Source organism: Marmota monax, unplaced genomic scaffold, assembly GCF_021218885.2.
Source record: "Marmota monax isolate L192 unplaced genomic scaffold, Marmota_monax_Labrador192_F-V1.1 WCK01_AAM20220418_F8-fsc00002, whole genome shotgun sequence".
Lineage (NCBI taxonomy): Eukaryota > Metazoa > Chordata > Mammalia > Rodentia > Sciuridae > Marmota > Marmota monax.
In genome coordinates, this window is record NW_026693571.1 from 12265297 (window position 1) to 12283993 (window position 18697).

General features: G+C 35.7%; 1 protein-coding gene across 2 annotated transcripts in view; it reads right to left on the reverse strand.

Moving 5' to 3' along the window:
• The window catches only part of Gstcd (glutathione S-transferase C-terminal domain containing), a 209269-nt gene extending 190572 nt beyond the window's left edge, over positions 1-18697 (reverse strand). The window contains exons 1-3 of one of the 2 annotated variants that reach the window (XM_046459202.1): positions 18494-18697; positions 9456-9896; positions 8323-8790 (exon numbers count right to left, since the gene is read on the reverse strand). In XM_046459202.1, coding sequence (XP_046315158.1) covers positions 8323-8790; positions 9456-9884 — 897 coding nt within the window. In that variant the 5' untranslated portion in view covers positions 9885-9896; positions 18494-18697. Of the gene's footprint in view, positions 1-8322; positions 8791-9455; positions 9897-18412 lie in introns of both variants that reach the window. The other variant, XM_058583789.1, reaches the window with a different exon arrangement.

Here is an 18697-nt window from a genome sequence, read left to right on the forward strand (position 1 = left end):
CAATATAAAGGAGTAGAGATAATACCATGCATCTTATCTGATCATAATGGAATGAAACTGAAAATCAACGATAAAAGAAGGAAGAAAAAGCATACATCACTTGGAGAATGAACAATAGGTTACTGAATGATCAATGGGTTATAGAAGACATCAAGAAGGAAATTAAAAAATTCTTAGAGATAAATGAAAACACAGACACAACATATCGGAATCTATGGGACACATTGAAAGCAGTTCTAAGAGGAAAATTCATTGCTTGGAGTTCATTCCTTAAAAAAAGAAAAAACCAACAAATAAATGATCTCATACTTCATCTCAAAATCCTTGAAAAAGAAGAGCAAAGCAACAGCAAAAGAAGTAGAAGGCAAGAAATAATTAAAATCAGAGCTGAAATTAATGAAATTGAAACAAAAGAAACAATTGAAAAAATTGACAAAACTAAAAGTTGGTTCTTTGAAAAAATAAACAAAATCGACAGACCCTTAGCCATGCTATCGAAGAGAAGAAGAGAGAGAACTCAAATTACTAGCATACGGGATGAAAAAGGCAATATCACAACAGACACTTCAGAAATACAGAAGATAATCAAAAACTATTTTGAATCCTTATACTCCAATAAATTAGAAGATAGTGAAGGCATAGATAAATTTCTTAAGTCATATGATCTGCCCAGATTGAGTCAGGAGGATATAGAAAACCTAAACAGACCAATATCAATTGAGGAAATAGAAGAAACCACAAAAAGACTACCAACTAAGAAAAGCCCAGGTCCAGATGGGTATACAGCAGAATTTTACAAAACCTTTAAAGAAGAACTAATACCAATACTTTTCAAGCTACTTCAGGAAATAGAAAAGGAGGGAGAACTTCCAAATTCATTCTATGAGGCCAACATCACCCTGATACCTAAACCAGACAAAGACACTTCAAAGAAAGAAAACTTCAGACCAATATCTCTAATGAACCTAGATGCAAAAATCCTCAATAAAATTCTGGCGAATCGGATACAAAAACATATCAAAAAAATTGTACACCATGATCAAGTAGGATTCATCCCTGGGATGCAAGGCTGGTTCAATATACGGAAATCAATAAATGTTATTCCCACATCAATAGACTTAAAAATAAGAACCATATGATCATCTCGATAGATGCGGAAAAAGCATTCGACAAAGTACAGCATCCCTTTATGTTCAAAACTCTAGAAAAACTAGGGATAACGGGAACATACCTCAATATTGTAAAAGCAATCTATGCTAAGCCTCAGGCTAGCATCATTCTGAATGGAGAAAAACTGAAGGCATTCCCTCTAAAATCTGGAACAAGACAGGGATGCCCTCTCTCTCCACTTCTCTTCAACATAGTTCTCGAAACACTGGCCAGAGCAATTAGACAGACGAAAGAAATTAAAGGCATAAAAATAGGAAAAGAAGAACTTAAATTATCACTATTTGCAGATGATATGATTCTATACCTAGCAGACCCAAAAGGCTCTACAAGGAAACTATTAGAGCTAATAAATGAATTCAGCAAAGTGGCAGGATATAAAATCAACACGCATAAATCAAAGGCATTCCTGTATATCAGCGACAAATCCTCTGAAATGGAAATGAGGACAACCACTCCATTCACAATATCTTCAAAAAAAATAAAATACTTGGGAATCAACCTAACAAAAGAGGTGAAAGACTTATACAATGAAAACTACAGAACCCTAAAGTGAGAAATAGAAGAAGATCTTAGAAGATGGAAAAATATTCCCTGTTCATGGATAGGCAGAACTAACATCATCAAAATGGCGATATTACCAAAAGTTCTCTATAGGTTTAATGCAATGCCAATCAAAATCCCAATGGCATTTCTTGTAGAAATAGAGAAAGCAATCATGAAATTCATATGGAAAAATAAAAGACCCAGAATAGCAAAAACAATGCTAAGCAGGAAGTGTGAATCAGGCGGTATAGCGATACCAGACTTCAAACTATACTACAGAGCAATAGTAACAAAAACAGCATGGTACTGGTACCAAAACAGGCGGGTGGACCAATGGTACAGAATAGAGGACACAGAAACCAATCCACAAAACTACAACTATCTTATATTTGATAAAGGGGCTAAAAGCATGCAATGGAGGAAGGATAGCATCTTCAACAAATGGTGCTGGGAAAACTGGAAATCCATATGCAACAAAATGAAACTGAATCCCTTTCTCTCACCATGCACAAAAGTGAATTCAAAATGGATCAAGGAGCTTGATATCAAATCAGAGACGCGCCGTCTGATAGAAGAAAAAGTTGGCTACGATCTACAGTCGGTGGGGTCGGGCTCCAAATTCCTCAATAGGACACCCATAGCACAAAAGTTAATAACTAGAATCAACAAATGGGACTTACTCAAACTAAAAAGTTTTTTCTCAGCAAAAGAAACAATAAGAGAGGTAAATAGGGAGCCTACACCCTGGGAACAAATCTTTACTCCTCACACTTCAGATAGAGCCCTAATATCCAGAGTATACAAAGAACTCCAAAAATTAGACAATAAGAGAACAAACAACCCAATCAACAAATGGTCCAAGGACCTGAACAGACACTTCTCAGAGGAGGACATACAGTCAATCAACAAGTACATGAAAAAATGCTCAACATCTCTAGCTGTCAGAGAAATGCAAATCAAAACCACCCTAAGATACCATCTCACTCCAGTAAGATTGGCAGCCATTAGGAAGTCAAACAACAACAAGTGCTGGCGAGGATGTGGGGAAAAGGGTACACTTGTACATTGCTGGTGGGACTGCAGATTGGTGCAGCCAATTTGGAAAGCAGTATGGAGATTTCTTGGAAAGCTGGGAATGGAGCCACCATTTGACCCAGCTATTCCCCTTCTTGGTTTATTCCCTAAAGACCTAAAAAGAGCATGCTACAGGGACACTGCTACATCGATGTTCATAGCAGCACAGTTCACAATAGCAAGACTGTGGAACCAACCTAGATGCCCTTCAATAGACGAATGGATAAAAAAAATGTGGCATTTATACACAATGGAGTATTACTCTGCATTAAAAAATGACAAAATCATAGAATTTGCAGGGAAATGGATGGCATTAGAGCAGATTATGCTAAGTGAAGCTAGCCAATCCCTAAAAAACAAATGCCAAATGTCTTCTTTGATATAAGGAGAGTAACTAAGAACAGAGTAGGGACGAAGAGCAGGAGAAGAAGATTAACATTTAACAGGGATGAGAGGTGGGAGGGAAAGGGAGAGAGAAGGGAAATTGCATGGTAATGGAAGGAGACCCTCAGGGTTATACAGTGGAGGAGGTAGAGAGAGTGGAGGGGAGGGGAGGGGGGAGGGTGGAGGATGGGAAAGGCAGCGGAGCACAACAGACACTAGTATGGCAATTTGTAAATCAATGGATGTGTAACTGATGTGATTCTGCAATCTGTGTATGGGGTGAAGGTGGGAGTTCATAACCCACTTGAATCAAAGTGTGGAATATGATACGTCAAGAAATTTGTAATGTTTTGAACAACCCACAATAAAAAATTTAAAAAAAAATGGAATAAAATTAAAAATCAATGACAAAATAAAAAATAACAATTACTCCAACATCTGGAGACTAAACAATATGCTACTGAATTAACAATGGGTTGCAGAAGATATCAAGGAGGAGATTAAAAAATTCTTAGACATGAATGAGAACATAAACACAACATATCAATATCGCTGGGACACTATGAAAGCAGTACTAAGAGGAAAGTTTATTGCATGGAGTTCATTCCTTAAAAGAAGAAAAAATCAACAAACAAATGTCATCACGTTACATCTCAAAGCCCTAGAAAAAGAACAAATCAACAGCAAAAGCAGTAGAAGGCAAGAAATAATCAAAATTAGAGCTGAGATCAATGAAATCGAAACAAAAGAAACAACTGAAACAATTGAAAAAATAAAAAGTTGGTTTTTAGAAAAATAAATAAAATTGACAGACCCTTAGCTACGCCAATGAAGAGAAGGAGAGAGAAAACTCAAATTACCAGAGTAAGTGATGAAAAAGATAATATCACAACAGACACTACAGAAATACAGAAGATAGTTAGAAATTATTTTGAAAACTTATACTCCAATAAAATAGAAGAAATTGAAGGCATCTGCCACAGTCTGGCTGGGCACAATTCAGGAGCCACTTGTCAAAAGAAACAAACTTTTTATTTTTAGAACACACACACCACACCACACAGCTCCTCAGGAAAAACCCTCAGAGCCCAACTGCCACCACAGGCTTCCCACAAGCCTCTCAACCTCCCCCACTCCTCCTGCTCTTGAGGACAATTGGCTGGGTTGCGTGGGTGGAGCCAAAAAATGTCCCCCAGTGAGCAGCTCCGTGGTCTGAAAGGGCGGGGAAACAGCCCAATGAGCATCACCGCAGAGGAGCCAATAAGTTGGCAGCTAGAAGTTTGCTGGGGCCACTGTGAGCCAATCATCAGCTGGCAGCTGGAAGTTTGCTGGCAGCTGGAAGTTTGCTGGGGCCCCTTCGGTTGTGGCTCTCAACAGGCATCAACAAATTTCTTAAGTCATAGGATGTACCCAGATTGAAACAGGAAGATATACACAATTTAAACAGACCAATATCAAATGATGAAATAGAAGACGCCATCAGAAGCCTACAAACCAAGAAAAGCCCAGGACCGGAAGGATACACAGCCGAGTTCTACAAGACCTTTAAAGAAGAACTAATACCAATACTCTTCAATTTATTTCAGGAAATAGAAAAAGAGACAGCACTTCCAAACTCATTCTATGAGGCCAAAATCACCCTGATTCCAAAACCAGGCAAAGGCACATCAAAGAAAGAAAACTATCTCAAATGAATATAGATAGCAAAATTCTCAATAAAATTCTGAAAAATCGAATACAAAAAAAAATCAAAAGATTGTGCACCACGATCAAGTGGGATTCATCCCAAGGATGCAAGGTTGGTTCAACATATGGAAATCAATAAATGTAATTCATCACATCAATAGATTCAAAGATAAGAATCATATGATCATCTCAATAGATGCAGAAAAAGCATTCAACAAAATATAGCATCCTTTCATGTTCAAAACACTAGAAAAACTAGGGATAACGGGAACATATCTCAACATCCTAAAGGCTATCTACGATAAGCCCCAAGCCAACATCATTCTAAATGGAGAAAAATTGAAGGTATTCCCTCTAAAAACTAGAACAAGACAGGGATGCCTATTTCACCACTTAACATAGTTGTTGAAATACTGGCCAGACCAATTAGACAGATGAAAGAAATTAAAGGGATACGTATAGAAAAAGAAGAACTTAAATTAGCACTATTTGCTGATGATATGATTCTATACCTAGAAGACCTAAAAACTCCACCAGAAAACTTCTAGAACCAGTAAATGAATTCAGCAAAGTAGCAGGATATAAAATCAACACCCATAAATCAAAGGCATTTCTGTATATCAGGACAAATCCTCTGAGAGGAAAATGAGGAAAACTACCCCATTTACAATAGCCTAAAAAAAAAAAAACAAAAAAAAAACTTGGGAATCAACTTAACGAAAGAGGTGAAAGATTTATACAATGAAAACTACAGAACCCTAAAGAAAGAAATCAAAGAAGACCCTAGAAGATGGAAAGATCTACCTTGCTCTTGGATAGACAGAATTAATATTATCAAAATGACCATACTTCCCAAAGCACTATTCAGATTTAATGCAATTCCTATCAAAATCCCAATGGCATTCCTCATAGAAATAGAAAAAGCAATCATGAAATTCATCTGGAAAAATAAGAGACCCAGACTAGCTAAAGCAATCCTTAGCAGGAAGAGTGAAGCAGGTGGCATCACTATACCAGACCTTAAACTATACTACAGAGCAACAGTAACAAAAACAGCATGGTATTGGCACCAAAACAGACTGATAGACCAATGGTACAGAATGGAGGACACAGAGACTAACCCACAAAATTACAATTATCTTCTATTAGACAAAGTTGCCAAAAACATGCACTGGAGAAAACATAGCCTCTTCAACAAATGGTTCTGGGAAAACTGGAAATCCATATGCAAAAAAAATGAAATGAAACCCCTATCTCTCACCATGCACAAAACTCAACTCAAAGTGGATCAAGGACCTAGGAATTAAACCAGAGACTCTGCGTCCAATAGAAGAAAGAATAGGCCCTAATCTTCATCATGTGTGATTAGGCCCCAACTTCCTTAAAAAGATTACTATAGCTCAAGAATTACAACCAAGAATCAATAAATGGGATGGAATCAAACTAAAACGTTTCTTCTCAGCAAAAGAAACAATTTGTGTGGTGAATAGAGAGCCTACATCTTGGGAGCAAATTTTTACCCCTCACACATCAGATAGAGCACTAATCTCTAGGGTATATAAAGAACTCAAAAAGCTAAGCACCAAAAACACCCAAATAACCCAATCAATAAATGGGCCAAGGACCTGAACAGACACTTCTCAGAAGAGGATATATAATCAATCAACAAATATATGAAAAAATGTTCATCATCTCTAGCAATCAGAGAAATGCAAATCAAAACTACTCTAAGATATCATTCTCATTCCAGTCAGCTATTATGAAGACAAACAACAGAAAGTGTTGGCAAGGATGTTGGGGAAAAGGTACACTCATACATCGCTGGTGGGACTGCAAATTGGTGCAGCCAATATGGAAAGCACTATGGAGATTCCTTGGAAAACTGGGAATGGAACCACCATTTGACCCAGCTATCCCTCTCCTTAGTCTATACCCAAAAGACTTAAAAACAGCAAACACAGGGACACAGCCATATCAATGTTTATAGCAGCACAATTCACAATAGCTAAACTGTGGAACCAACCTAGATGCCCTTCAGTAGATGATGGATTTAAAAAAATGTGGCATATATACACAATGGGATATTACTCAGCAATAAAAGAGAATAAAATCATGACATCTGCAGGTAAATGGGTGGCGTTGGAGAAAATAATGCTAAGTGAAGTTAGCCAATCCCAAAAAACAAATGCCAAATGTTTTCTCTGATATAAGGAGGCTGATTCATAGTGGGGTAGGGAGGGGGAGCATGGAAGGAATAGAGGAACTCTGGATAGGGCAGAGGGATGGGAGGGGCAAGGAGGGGCAGAGGGTTAGCAAGGATGGTGGAATGTGATGGACAATATTATCCAAAGTACATGTATGAAGACACGAATTTGGTGTGAACATACTTTATATACAACCAGAGATAGGAAAAATTGTGCTGTATATGTGTAATAAGAATTGTAATGCATTCCACTGTCATTTATTTTTTAAAAAAATTTAATAAATTTTTTTTAAAAAAAGAATCAACTAGAAGATTGTAGCAAGCTAGCTTTCCATGTTCATTCTGATATATTTTCACCCTGTTCTTTTTTACTCCAGAGAGGATAAAACATAGGTATAATAAATACAGATACAGATAGATCTCTCTACTAGGAAAGAATGTGTTCCATCCATTTCTCCCACAACATAAAATAGCACTTAATCTGATAGAGAACTAAAAAATATACAAACAAAGATAAAATCTTTCTGATTTGATAATACCTGGAACAATGAGATTAATATTTTAGGTGATTACTTAATTATAAAATATAGCTGATAAGATTTTTTTGTTTTTGTTTTTTTATGCAAGACCCCCTAATATTATAAGGTGATTATAACAATTTGAAATTCATGGTAACAATTGCTACCATTATGGTAATTTAAAAGTCATAATATTAATTCATTTTTCTTTTTATTGAATATATTAGAGTGTATGTGAGTTACAACTGTAACAACTACCTAAGATAATCAACTAATAGGGAAAAGGTTTATTTTGTCTCAATTTGAGATTTCAGATCATGGTTACTTCATCCTCTTAATTTGGGCCTGTGGTGACAGCTTATAACAGCAGGAGCGCATAGTAGAAGAGGCCTATTAACCTCATAGCAATCAGGAAGTAAATAGAGACCAAAAGGGGCAGTGTTCCAACACTTTAAAGGGCGTGCCCCTAGTAATGTAACTTCCTTCCATTAAGCTCCACATTCCTAAAGTTTCCACCCTTGGGAAAACCTGGGGAAGCCTTCAACACATGAGCCTTTTGGGGACTGTCAAGATCCAAATTACAACAAAGAGTTCTTATTATCTCCATTTTAAAGATAAAAAGAAATGGAGACAGATATTAACAATTTGCTCAGAACATAATGATTTAATAGAATTGGAATTCAAACTAAGCAGATTCATAGATTGAAACTCAAAGAAACATAAACACTTTAGATAAAATCTTACCAAAAAATGATGGATACAGGGCATAAGCACAATATCTGCCAAAGTGAAGTAAAGCCCTTCTGCAAATACATGTTCCAGAGGTGGAAGGTCAGAGGCTTTTGCTTTCCTTATGTGAGAAGGCTCCCTGTTGGTAGTAACTGGTTCCTCCTGCACTCTGAGCTTGGAGAATGCCATGTTCAATTCCAGACTCTTGGATGAAGAGTCCAACTCTTCAGACATTTCCTGTGTTTGGACCTTGTTCTTTGCTTTTCCCTTAGCAAGGGCAGGCTTATCTCCAGCAGTCCTCTGTTGTTTTAGCTTCTGCCTTCGGAGTTTGTCATCATTGTGCACTCTAACAGGTTCACTAAGCTTCTTCTCCAGCTGTAGTACTTCCATAGGTATAGTTGGGAGTTGGTCAGAAGACTCTCTGAGAAAATTCTCAATAGCCAATGGGATGGTGAGTTCACATAACCTGGTCCACTGACTAACCTATAAAACAAAATAAGAAATGAAAGGATTCTTCATTATCAATATAACTTGAACAAAAATAACTCTTATTGAGAAATAACACTGGTTTAGATCATTTAAGTCTTGGTGCAAATCATCCCTGGGCTACGTTTTATGCTTTATGGAGATATTAGTACAGTGCTTCAGACATGAAAAACATTAAACAATGAAGGTTTTGCAAGGCTGTGTCCTCTTACTGAATAAGCATTACTTCCCAAACTTTTAAAAATACATCTCCCCACACAAAAAACAAAAACAAAAACAAAAGCACATGACTTCCAAAGCACTAAAAATTCTCTAAGTAGGCTCTGGGGACGTGGCTCAGCAGTAGACTTTGCCTGATACAGCAAAACAGAAAAATAAATAAAATTAAATTAAAATAAAATACATAATCCTCAATCTAACTGAAATAAAGAATAAAAACAAGTTATTCTCTTAAAAATGTCTTCAAGCTTCATAAATTAAATCCAAATTCTTATTTTTCAATACTTCAGTGTAATACTGACATACATGAAGGACTACTTTATTTCATTGGTTCTCTGGGTTTATAAATAAATTTTATTCCTAACTGAAAGTGAAAATAAATGGTCAAGTGAATATGTTATTATCATTGTGCAGTTTTAAATAACAAGAGACCTTATACTTACTTCAGCGCAGGCTTTCAAACAAGTCTTTTTAAAACCCAGAAGTTCCAAAATTTCCTTCCTTGAAGGGTCTGCTTCATATGATTTCTGGATAATGTGTCTTAGTACAACAGCAAGTCCTGCTCTACAAAAATTGTCTGGTCGTTCTACCACCGCAGGTAAACAGCAATTCTGGACTATTGGTGGGAGCTCCTCCTTTGAGATAACCTGAGTTTCAACATCCTGGGACAACACATCTCTAAGTAGTTCAATATCTGTACTTTCTCTGGTGAGGACTAAGTAAACTTTAAATATTTTGCAGTCACAGTATGATAACAAGAATAAAGTCACAGCTGTATGAAGAGGAAAGATGCATCCTTCTGTTTGGTGAGAAAAGTCCAGGTATAGATATTCTTCTGTAAGACTTTTCTTAATGCCTTTCATTTTCTTCATTCATTGGGCCACCTAAAGCATAAATTGAAGTAATTATAGGCCTTGAATAGAATTTGATAATTCAGAAGCTAAAATTTAAAAATGAATGTTTTAAATCCTGTTCTGAAAATCAGTAAGACTTTGTGATGTTACATGAATGTGTCTCTCAAGACTGAAATGTCTTCCAGAACTTTCCCCCAACTTGTGAAATAAACTAGTCTCAGGAGGCAGTTTTTACACCAACTTCTTTTAAAATGAGCATACTATAGTGCTTTTTAATAGAATATTCTTAATTTCTCTTTTTCTTTACACCCCCATAACTAATTTATTAGCAGCTCTATCCTCCAAGTATATTTAGGATCTAATTATTTCACAGCATTTCCATTGCTTCCACTTTGACCCCAGTCATTACCACCTCTTTTATGAATTACAACAAATGCTTCCTATCTTTGCTTTACATCTTACCTCCCCTCTAGTCTATTGTCAAAACAGCAGCCAAAGTGATTGTTTAAAATGAAGTAATGCCATTACTCAGTTCAAACCCTCCAATGTCTTCCAAGTTTACCAGTAGAAGAGCCAAAGTTCCTACAGTGGTCTAAAAGATCTCCTCTTTCATGTGTTCTTTGTTCATCTTATCAACTTTCCTCATTGCTCACTGCTCCAACCAAAGTAAATTGTTATTTTCTACAAAAACTCTGGGAGCATCTCCTACTTTGGGGCCTTTGCATTTGTTGTTTCCAGAATCTAGAACACTCCCTTAAGGTATTTCTCAAAGGCACTGCTTAGGGAAACCTTCCCTGGCTACTCTCTTTGATATTGTAAATCCTAATCCTATTCTCCCTGAAAACAGAAAATTTCTATGCTTTAATTTTCTCCATAGCACTTATCACAATTATAGCATACTGTTTGTTTGGTGTCTCCTAACTAGAATAATCCATGAGAGTAGATATTTTGTTTTGTTAACCACTATGCCTGAAGCAGGGAATACTATATATTTATATATAATAAAGAAGTATTTTTGAATGAATGCATGGATAAGTACATACATAGGGTGTTTTAAAGATGCATACACACACACTTGAGGTCAAATTATTCCTTTAAGAGTTCTGTCAATTATCAAGACTTCTTGAGTCATAAATTTTCTGGATCCAGCATCTTCCATGTTCTAATACATAAATAGTGATTCCAAAACTGACACTAGATGGTGCTCTTTAAAACCATTGGCTACACAAGTATGTAAAAGGAAAATGGCATGTAGAAGGAAAAAAATTGTTTTGTTTTAAAGCCTTAAAAAGTACACATGCAACTTTATCATTTAAGTGCATTTGAAATGTTAGTGTACCCTTAATTTTAGAAAACCTTCAAATTTTCGTTTAATACTCTATATTCCTCTGGATTTTTGTTATTGTTGTTCATCAAAAGCATGAGTCATCACTGTTTAATTAATTTTCTTGGTTCAACTATATTTTTTCTTCTATGAAAGCGTTTATAATCCATTATAGCAAAGAAATGTAGTGAAGTACCCACTTATAAAACTTTTTGGTAACATGAATACTGTTATTTTGTTGTTGTTGTTGTTGAAACATAGAGATCTGTACCATGGTTACTTTATTAAAGGATTATCTGAAAAGCTGGGCACAATGGTACATGCCTATAATTCCAGGAACTCTGAAGATTTAGGTAGGAGGATTACAAGTTCCAGGCTACCCTCCAGCAACTTAGAAGCTCAGCAACTTAGTGAGATCCTGTCTCAAAATGAAAAATTAAAAGGACTATGATGTTGTTCAGTGGGTAAGTATTCCTGCCTGGTTTAAATCCACAGAACCACCTTCACCCCCCCACACACACACAAAAAAAAAAAGGAAGAAAGAAAGAAAAAACAGATTATTTAAGAACAACCATTTTTTAACCGGTGGAAACCACAATCCTCCCGAAGATTGATTTTTTTTTTTTTTTTTGGTAGGGGAGCACCTAGAACTCATTCATTCAAAACAAAAGAGTAAAGGATATTTATTAAAGTTAACATTCACAGGTAAAAAGAACCAACCGTACTTTCTAGGAAATCTCTTTGAGGAGTTTACCCTCGAAATTTACAGCTGATTAATTTGTCAATCCTCTTGAATTATTCTCCTGACAGTGGACTATAATGAAAATACCTAAGTGCTTTAAGAAGGTAGATTTAAAGGAAACATGATCAATTACCTCATTTATTTAGCAGTATAAAAATAGTAACTATACAACTAGTCCTGCTAGTACTTTCTATTAAAAAAAAACAAATGCCAGGCTATTTTAAAGCTTTTGAATTAAGATATGGAGATGGGGGATGGGAACACATTTATATTTGCCACTTTCTAAGGAACATAAAAAGTATGAAAATAGGCTTCTACACATATTCTATAAACTTTCTTTACTGAGAGCACTTAATAAATATTAAATGTCATCAAAATAAAATAAAAATGCCTATGATGAAATCCAAAACTTTGAGATACCCAAAGGAAAAGTACTGTGAATGGTGTATATAAATACATAATTTTTCAATATAGATGTTGCTATTTTATCTTGGGAGATTAAAATTTTTACCTAATCTTTTTTACCTAAAATTTTTACCTCTTAGAGCTAAAAAACAAAACCCTCCTTGGGCAATTTCTCCCAATTATGTTTTTAAAATAAATCTTAAATATTTAGTAAATCTGTACTAATTTTATATCTTTCTTTTTTGGGGGGAGGTGGTACCAGGGATTGAACTCAGGGGCACTCAACCACTGAACCACATCCCAAGCCCTATTTTGTATTTATTTTATTTAGAGACAGGGTCTCATTGAGTTGCTTAGTACCTTGATGTTGCTGAGACTGGCTTTGAACTCAAGACCTTCTTGCCTCAGCCTCCTGAGTTGCTGGGATTACAGGCATGTGCCAATTTCGCCCAGCTACATAACTTTTGAAAACTTGCCCTGAGCCTTGAATTTTTCAAAAAAGAACATAGTTCTTGTTAGAAGTTCAAATACCACACACACAAAAAAAAATTCATTTTCTCTTCTTTTTCTACCTTGAGAATTTCTAAGTTCATTAATTATATATCATGAGCTTTAAGAAGGTAGGTACAATAGAAGCAACTTCTGGGTCTCCAGGGCTTCTGGGAATGACTTGTGTTACACCATATTACATTTTTGCCATGTACAGAGATAGTTTCATTTGCTCTGCCTCTGCTTTTACATGTGCCACTCTGTAAGCACTCCTGAGAGGGAGTGAAAAAGCAGAAGACAAAACCACAAACTTCAGAAGCCAAACAGAGCTAGTAATGTGTGCAGCTCTTCCCTGGACACACGAATGTGCTTGTGTTTCTTGCAGAAAGAACAAATAACTAAAAAGAAAAAAAATGAACCATTAGTTTCATTACTTCAGAATCAAGTTCAAATGGTTGCACTAATCACAGATTTAAAATTTAGGCATTTAGACTTTATCTGCATTCTCAGTCTAATTAATGGACTTTGGCTTTGATCAATTAAAATGTTTCATATATAAAAAAGGGAAATGAGTTTAGAGGTTTTTTTAAATATCAAATCTCCTTGCTACTTAATTCCAGGCATGTTTTCATGAAAATGTTTGTGTGTGTGTATTTATGACAAAAAGGGAGAGGAAGAAGGAGGAGGAGGAGGAGGAGGAGGAGGGGGGGGGAGGAGGGGGGGAGGAGGAGGAGGAGGAGAGGGAGAGGAAGAGAGAGAACAGTAAACACTGAAAATAAGCATGTTTCTCCATAAGCTGGAAAAAAAGTTCAAAAGTGTTGTGCTCAAAATCAAAACAAGCTCTTTGGCAACTAAATATTACATAATAAGTCATACACTATATGAGAATACCAAAAAATTTGTTATGCAGCATATTATAAGCCAGTGATTTTTTTTCATTAAAAAGGGAAATAATTGAATTTATAAGGGGAACTTTGAAAACACTCAGAATAGGCATTTTTCTAATATAAATAGTACTATTAGGGGTTGTGGCTGTAGCTCAGTGGTAGAGCACCTGCCTCACATGGGTAAGGACTGGGTCGATCCTCAACACCACATAAAATTAAATAAAGATATTGTGTCCATCTACAACTAAAAATTATTTTTTAAAATAGTACTATTATATAAACTTAGAATTTTATAAATTGAAATCCATTGCAATTTTATTGAAGCAATAATTTAACCAAAGTGAAAATCATTAGAAACTTTGTTATTTTAAGTGAGGGTATTAGTCTCAATAACTCTTGAGAAAGATCTCTACTCTAAGGATGGCAAATTCGAGGCCAGCCTTAGCATCACAGTGAGACCCTGTCCCAAAATAAAAAATAAAATGGGTTCAGGATGTAGCTCAGTGATTAAGCATCTGTGGTTTTAATCCCTGGTATAAAAACCAAACCAAACCAAAACAAAACAAAACAAAAAACTCCATTCCAAAGACTGGTCTATTGGGTTATTTGATGATTCTCAGTACTGGATTAAGTTTGGGGCAGTTTCTTGCTGATTTCTTTTACTGGATACTTCTCAGACCTGTCAGTGACCCAAAGCTCAGGGCTTTGCCCTCTATACTTAATCTTTTGATTACTGGATTTCAAATTTTTGATCATGCCACACAATAAGAAATAAATTTTATAATATCACTATGCACAGAATAAAAACAAAACAAAAATGTCTTGGAAAAAATACTTAACTCTACTACGTGGGATAAATCTGGTATTTTTAGTTCATACTTTTTCTTTCTTTTAAAATGCTATTAATTCAATAAATTGATTTCATGCGCCCTTAATGGGACACAATTCACACTATGACATCACTGTTCTAGGTGATCTCCAGTGCCAGTTTTAAATATCATCTGACTCCCATATTTATACCACAGCCATATCCTCTCCTCTGAACTCACTCCTATATTCTATTTGACATCACCACCTTGATATTTTTCCAAACCTATTCCTCTTTCCTTATTGGTCCTGTTTTTGGTCAAATGAAACACCATTCACCCAGCTACTTAAAACAAAGTCTGAAATCCTGCTCAACTGCTTTTTCCTCTCATACCCTGACTTGTCTACCTTTGAAATATAGACTAAATTTAATTTCTCATTGCCTCTCCCACTACAAATCTAAGTCATCACCTAGTCTTAAAAGTACTACTAAAAAAAAAAAAAAAGCCTATTAACAACCCCCCTCAGCCCCATTCTCCACATATTATTGTACTCTCCAATAAGTCAGAGTGATATTTTAAAAATATAAATTAGTTCATGACCCTGCCCAAAACTACCCAATGATTCCCCCGATACTTAGAATAAAATCCAGATGTCCCATATGGCCTATGGGGATTAATGAGATCCTACCTATCCTTTTCTGACCTCATCTACTATTCTTTCTCACCCCCTTTCAACAATAGTTTTTGCTGTTCTTGGAAGATGTCAGGAACACTTCCACTTGAGAATTTTGTACTTGCTATTCCCTTTGCTCAGAATGCTTCTGTCCAAGATACTCACTTTCTTCATCTCATTGATTTCTCTGCATAAGAATTATCTCAAAGCAGCCTCTCCTGACTACCTGAATGGAAAAGTCTCTCCCAATCACTTTCTAGCTTCTTATCCAGCTTTTTTTTTTTCCTTTGTAGCACATATTACCTGACACTTATCTCCAATACTTAATAGTGCTCAAATTTTAGTTCAGGGAATGAATAAGGAATGAATATACAAATTAATGGCAATAATTACTACCTTGAGAATACTATTAAGAAATTCATTCTTGGTAAACACATGCCTCATTCTTTATGATGCCATTTTTTTTTCTCTTTCAAATTCATCTGTTTAAAGGGTAAAGGCAAATTAATAAGAAAAAAAACAAGATCACCTTTGTGAGCTGATTCACAAAATGTATAACTGGAATACACTCAAACTTCTGAATAAACTTTAAAAATTTTTGTTATATTGATATTTAGGCAAAAGTAGTAAGAATCTAAAGTAGATTCTATATACTTATCTAGCAAGTACAACATTTATACAATAAGAATTATAAAGTAATGGATAAGAGCCCAGACACTTGGCCAAACTCTATTCTGGTTCTTAGTACCTATAAAACTTTTCTTCACCTTCATTTTCTCTTTATAAGAATACTAATAACAGTACCTATCATATATTGTGCTGTGAGAACAAAACAATGACTGTCATATAGTAAGTCTCCAAATTCCAGCTATTATTATTCTCTTTGTTTTTCTCAAGTGCTGGTCAAAACCAGACCCTTGCACATGTTAGGTAAGCATTCCATCACTGGACTATTTCCCCAGCCCCTATTATTCATTTATAACTTATCTCTGAATTCTTTATCCACTGACATTATTGAAATGCACAAATGTTGAGGCACAAAAATCCAAATTTTGCTTTACATTCCAAAATATCTTCTCAGGAAAAGTAGGGAATATTATGTATTTTGTCCATCAAATACTGGAAAAACTTGGTAACTGAGTCATAAAATGGTACACTAGAAATGGGAAACTCTGTAAGTCCACATATTAACCAACAATATTGTACAAAATAAGTAGTTTGACACAATTTACAAGTACAAAAAATACTTGTTTTAAAGATTAAAATTTAAACTTGTGTAAATTCTCTCATGTCAAATTGCTCAGCTTTTTGAATAATTAGAACTTAATTCATATTTTATACCTTTCATAAACAGCACTATTTGTTTTCAAATTCTATCATATTTTATTACAATGATACAAGTCTGTAAAAAAAAAAAAGAAACGAAAAGCTTACTTCTCCAAAGATAGACAATGCTAATTATATTAAATATTAAAGATCAAGGAAAATGAAATCTGAACTTTTCCAGCATTTATTACATTATATAAAGAGGAGGCAGGAGATAGTTAAGTTCTAAAGGATAAATCCTATGATTAAAATTAACTGCTTTCTTATCTGGGCTAGAACTTCAAAAATAATTTTAAACTAAAAAAGAACTTACTATAACCCTAGTCATAAAAGAAGTTTGTAATCTCTCTGGAGAAGCAGGGTATCATCTGTTGCCATGGAGTCAATTCTGGCAGCTAAGCTTGACCTCATAATTAACAGGGATCCCCAGCATGAAATATTTAAAAGATTAGAAATATTAGCAAGCCCAACACAAAAATTACTGAATTTCTACAGCAAACATACCTGTTCTTGTTATGATCTATATAGTTTAAAATCCTGCATTCCAAGTACTAATCATAACAGAATTCAGTAGGCTACCCTGATTACTTATGGATAAAAACACATATACCAGGTACCTGTGCATATTGACAAATATGTCAGTTGGCTACCTTCATGGGTAACCTCAGAACTTGTTAGTTGCAAGGCCTGCTAAATTGTTGCTAATAAAAGGCAAATTGGATATTAAGTATTCTTATTTCACATAGGCCCCTATATAAAAGCTACAAAGTAAAACATGTTTAAAACAAAACTCAATGGGCCCATTCCTACAGAAGATCAAGTTTGGGCTTTGTTTCAAGTAGGGAAAACACACAGGAGTGTAAATAAAATAATAAACTAATAAAACAGTTCTCAAATCTCAGACTTTGTCAGTCTTGTTCTTGAAGAGTTAGGCTTCTTAATATGATGTCTTCAGGTATAACTCAAACACAATTTCAAGTAACAGATATGCTTAGGGCAATCATATCAGTAGCATATACTTTCCCCCAGGAGTTAAGAAAATATTGCTTAATGTCTGATTTATTAAATATGACAGCAAATCACTCAGTTGTGTTTAATATTAGTTTATTTTCATAATATCTAAATGACCATATTTACATGTTTAAATTTATCACATCACTAGTTCTTGCAAGCTTTTGCATTTTCTATTGTAAAAATTTTCTCCAGATGAGCTTTAAAAACACAGAAATTATTCATTTATTCTTTATCAATAATTTAGAACGAGAAATACTAAGTGTTACCATCCATTCGAGAATTTATGATAAGGAATAAGATCTTGGCATTAAGAATAAAGAGAGGGAAAAAAGTCACCTAAAACCAAAACCAGGTAGGAGGTGAAATGGGAAGTACATGTATGAGAAAACATTTTTGAAGCCAGAGTAACTTTTATGCATTTTAAACAAATTTTCTATATAAGTTAATAACCGAAGAGAAACATTGCTTTGATAGTGTGACATGAATAAATGTCTTAAAATGATGCATATCGTGTGGAGTAACTATTAAATAGTATTCACTTCCTCCAATCAGGAAGAGCTGCAATGGAAAACTAAGTGACAAAAGTTAAAAGCATGATCCAAGAAGTCTTGTAATTACACTTAACAGCAAACGGCCCCGCAAACCCCAACAACTGGAAGTTGCTCCAGACCTCAATAGGTAAAGAATAGGTGAGAACTGGCTGGGGGAAACAGGACACAGCAAAAAAAAAAAAAAAGCTGCTAAAGGGAACAAACCCCTCCACCTGCGCACCCTCACGAATTGTGGCCAGAAAGTCTGAGGTTTACTCAGGGTTGAAGAGACTTTGGAACAATGATTTCAAGTCCTTGCCCTTCCCACCCTTTCCGCGCATCCTCACCCCTGTCAACTCCTACTGCAAGAACGGTGATTAAGGGGTCGAGGGGGCCGAGTGAGCCAGCCGCTAGAGCGCCCTCTTTACCTGGTCGCAGAGGCGCGGCCAGGCAGGGAGGGTGCGTGAGCGTGTCGGCGACACCTGCCGCCTGCGCCTTTCCGCCCGGCCGGAGCCGGGATGCCGATGCTACTTCTGCGAGCCACGGGCCGCCTCGCTTCCAGAGAGAAAAAAGAACAACAGGCAAGACGTCTAGAATACCCGCGCCACCCGTCATTCATAATCCGGCGGACC